Source organism: Otolemur garnettii, unplaced genomic scaffold (assembly GCF_000181295.1).
Source record: "Otolemur garnettii isolate 467f Iridium unplaced genomic scaffold, OtoGar3 scaffold00053, whole genome shotgun sequence".
Taxonomy (NCBI): Eukaryota; Metazoa; Chordata; class Mammalia; order Primates; family Galagidae; genus Otolemur; species Otolemur garnettii.
The window spans coordinates 85,551-90,119 of NW_003852448.1; the positions used below are offsets into that span (position 1 = coordinate 85,551).

Below are 4,569 nucleotides of genomic sequence, written 5' to 3' on the forward strand. Positions count from 1 at the left end.
GAGTATATAGCATCAGTAATATGATTTTCCATCAACTTAAACTCATTCTTTAGTTCATAGGTGTTCTGCTAAAAATATTTGTACATAAACAATATTTAAATGTTCAACCCTTCTGCTTCCTCCCCACCCATTCTCCCTGTGAATTTATTCCATGTGTGCATTGTAGGAGATGGTCTAACAAACTGGATGAGAGATTTTTTTTCATTCATCTATCTAAGTGTTCATTCTGAAAACTGCAACCTATTGAAACATGAAAATTATATCTTAATTGTGTCATTCACACTTTATACGCTAGTAATTAGCTTTTTATAAAAATAATCAAATGTATCCATTAGTACTTGGAGAGCAAAAATGGTCTAACCAAGGTCAAATACTTCCTCTGCCCCCAGTAGCACCACCGACTCACTGAGTGAAGCTCAGGAAATGGGACTCTGGCAACTCCTACAAGATGTGCATTATCAGCACCGGAGAGATGCAGGGAGCTGTCCCACCGCTGGAGAGGTGGCTTTATTTCCGGGGGTACACACACAGCTCTGTAACTGCATTCGCAGCGGTCACTTTCTTGTTCCCACTGTCTTTTCCTACTTCACAGAACTGGAAAACTGCTTTTCCCACTTTAGGTGTTATTCAGTCCTAACCTGTGTGGTTTTTATAATCTCAGAAACAATTCTAATTTATGAATGGGAAAAGTGAGTAAGGTACTAGTGCATTTATAGAGCCCAGTGATGACCCAGCATTTAAGGCCCCAGACTTCCTTCCAAGGGCTGCACCGGTAATCGGAGCCGAGTGTAAGTATCTCCAGGGGGGCAGCAGTTTAAGGAATCCACAATTTTAGTTGTTCTTCGTGGGGCTGCTAAAGAATCGAGTCCTGGACAACTGGCACATGCAGACTCACCTGTCCTATTTTCTTTAATCTTGACCTGGGAAGAGACATCCATACTATCCCAGAGGTTTTCTGCACAGGGTGTACCCACTAGTTTTCAAATAATACAGAGAATTGTGACTAAAGCATTGTTTTTGAGAAGCCTGAACTCCTTTTAAAAAGTAATATAAAAATAAGACTTGGTAAGACCCTGTAGGACGTGGTCTTAGAATTTGCCTTTGCTTAATTTGATCTTGGCTTGGAACTCACTTCATAAAAGCTTTCAAATACATAATTGAAGGTGGCCAAAACTCCATTCCCTCACCGTCCAGCATGTCTTTTTAAAATATTATAAGGAACACAATACTGTACTCAGTATTTTGGGCGGGGAGAAGACTACTAGTTAAAGTCACCAAAAGAATGCATAAAAGGCAGCAGTAAATAAAAAAGACTAAGACTTTCTCTTTTAATTAAAGAACTTTAAAAACAACTGGGCTGAAAACTACTTCGGCGATTACAGTGTCACGTTTGGCCCCACGACATTTCAGAGGCACGGCATAAATGTGGGGTCACTGCTGCGCTTTTTCGCAGCAGTGCTTCTCAGCCAGGGCGCGCGGGAATTCGTCCTACCGCTGGTTGCAGATGACACTTTGGTTTGCTTTACTGGCGACATTTTGGCGACGCATCCTATGCTAAGAGGAAGGCTGGAAACCAAGCGTGTGACAAGAGCCAAATCCAGCACGTTACTTCTTTTCGTGCTTCTTAGTTAACTCGCCCACGCCCAGCTGGACCCGGCCCCGGCCGCCGCCGCCGCCGCGGGCTGCCTCCTCCCGCCGGCTCTCCCGGGACACCTGCCGCACAGCGCGCAGGATGGCAGTCTGCACAATCTGTTTGCTGGCCTTCTGCAGTTTCACCTCTTCGGGCTCATTTCCAGGTTTTTCACCTACCCAAAAACATGAAAGGAAGGAGAAAAGAGGAGAAATTAATTTCAGGAACCATGACAGAGATGGGTAGGGGTGAAAGGCTGTGAGAACGCGCTAGATCCGCCCAGTTACCTATGAGGAGGCGCTGGACTAGAACACACCGGTGCCCTGTGTGTCCACGGGGGACAGTCCCAGGATACCCCGTGGATACTGAAATCCATGGATGCGCAAGCCTCTGATCTAAAATGCCGTAGTGTTTGCATAGACCTTACATATATCCTGTATAGCTAAACCATCTCCAGATTATGTACAATACCTAACACAAGACAAATGCTCTGTAAATATTATCAATTTTTAAATTTGTATTTTTTTTTACCGCTGTATTATTTCTTATTACATCTTTTCCCAATATTTTCCATCCATGGCTGATTGAATCCTGGGATGTGGATATAGCAGACGAAAGGGCCCCTCCTGTACCTGTCTCCCCTTCTCTCTTCCCAACACAGTCTCCACTTTCTTTGCCCTAGTAATGTGCCCACCCCAACAAGTTCACCACCCCTGACTCCTGAACCGCTGTGGCTGGTGGAGAGATATTCCCCGTAATGAGCACGGAAAAGGTTTTGGGAACGGGACAGACTCCTGCCCTCCGCACCTCCTGCTTCTCCCTGTGCGGCTTGCAGACTGTCGCCTTCGGGGTGCCCACGTGTCTTACAACTCTGAGCGCGGAGATGAACGCCGACCTTTGGCGTGGCTGGGGAGAAGGGAAAAGCTCAGCTCTGAGGGCAGCACCGAGCATCTGCTCCAGTTTTGGACCGTGTACTTTTGGACTCTTATGTATATGATAAAATAACTCCTTTTTGTTCAATCCTTCATTAGTCAGATTTCATGTTACTTACAGCCAATTATGCCCAGCACAGATAGGTAACCCCAGTAACCTCACTGGGGCTGGAGAGGAACACATGATCCCCAGGTCATATGGAGCCTGCTCCTGCCACGGCCTCACAGCCCAAGCAACACTTCATCAGAAGCTGTCCCCTGTGATCCCGGACAGAGGGTAGGAAACTTTCTCCAATAAAGGACCATACTAGGCTTGTGGGCCACATAAGCTCTGAAACAAGTAGTAGACTCCGCTGTTGAAACCTGAAGTCAGCCACAGATTAAGTCACATGTGTGGCTTTGTTCCAATAAATATCTGTAAAAAACAGACCTTAGGCCAGATTTGGCCTGTGGGCCAGTCTGCCAGCCCCTGAGCTAGACTACTAGCAGGTTTCTAATAAGAAAGCAAAGCTGTCTACCCAACGCTGACCCTTCTCTTTCTTCTTTAAAAACAAAATCTTAATTTTATTTGAGAAGCTATGTAATTAGGTACGGCTAAGTTCTGACCAATGAGGTAGAAGTGGAGGTTTATTGAGTGAAAATTCTGGAAAAAAGAACTTAAAAAGAAAAGGTCAGATTAAGGCCTTTTGCCCTCTCCTGATCCTATTACCTGCAACCCTGACCTGATGGTTATCATTCCAGGGCTCTCTGCAGCCTTGAGGGAACCTTTAGTATAGAAACCATTTTCAGGGATTTTGGAAGGAAAAGTAGGAGCCTGAGATCCCAGTGACCAAGATACCATAATGTCAGTTCTCAGTGTCCACCTTCAGACCCCTTTCATGTCAGAAAAAATACATATACCTTTTTTAAGGCAACTGCCATTTAGAGTTTTCATTTATTTCTCAGAAAACTCAATATGAACATATGCATGGTAGAGTGACCATGAATGTAACATTTGATTAAGGTACAATCTGGAGAACATTAAACTCCACCTGCAAATTGCCCCTGCTTTACATAGTGATAAACAGAACAGGCACCATTACGTATTCAAAACCATCTTTTACATATTTTCTTTCTTCAAATCTGCTGCTACCATGGAAATGTACTTAAAATTGAAGGAGAGGGTTCACCAGGGTGATTCATTAACAACAGAATTTATACATTTATGAGAAATATAAGAGAATATTGAGTCATTCTGGAAGACCAGACAGCTCTTATCCCTTTAGACATATCATTGTCATGTATTTAGCATTTTTAATCCATCCACTGAGGGATATACGATCTAGTGAACAAAGCAAGATCAACTTATTCAGAACAAAGAACAATATTTTTTGAAGCAGGATAAAATGAACATCTCCAACAAGCCCAGCAGAGAATGTGTCCAGAGGCATGACATGCAACAGCCTGAAACGTGAAAGTGGCGGAGAAGAACACTTTGAATAATTTCTGTGGAAATAATGAATAGTATTTAACATTAATATTAAGAGACACTAGAGTCAACTATTAAGAGTATGTGTTTTGAGCCACTCCGGGGATTCCAAGTCCTTTCTGCCACTTACAGCGTGCAATCTTGGGCAACATATGTCACCTCCCCAAGCCTGTTTGAACGTCCATGAGACAAGCGAGTGGTACCTATTCAGCTGGTTGCCAGAGAATTAAGTGACATAACATGTAGTAGCACTCCATGCATCTCCTGCCACATAGTAAGTACTTCATGTTTGTCTATCATTGTGTGTTAGGGAATAGACTCAACTGCTAAATGGAGAGACTCAATATTAGGACAGCTCCCACAGGCAGAGATATTTATCACCCTCTCATGTAACAGTGCAGAGCTACGCCAGGGTGGGGGTGGCTCTGCTCTGCAGGTTATCTGAGGACTCCATTTCCTTCCAACTTACTGCTCTCCCATGTCCTACAACATTACCCTTATCTGCACAAATGACGCTGGCTAACCCATACCCCACCTGG

At 44.0% G+C, this 4,569-nt stretch overlaps 1 protein-coding gene across 1 annotated transcript in view; it reads right to left on the reverse strand.

Annotated features, from left to right (window-relative positions):
* Window positions 1-1,605: 1,605 nt before the first annotated feature.
* Window positions 1,606-4,569, reverse strand: part of AKAIN1 (A-kinase anchor inhibitor 1) — a 51,377-nt gene continuing 48,413 nt past the window's right edge. The window contains exon 2 of the mRNA XM_012806467.1: window positions 1,606-1,805. Coding sequence (XP_012661921.1) covers window positions 1,606-1,805 — 200 coding nt within the window. The remainder of the gene's footprint in view (window positions 1,806-4,569) is intronic.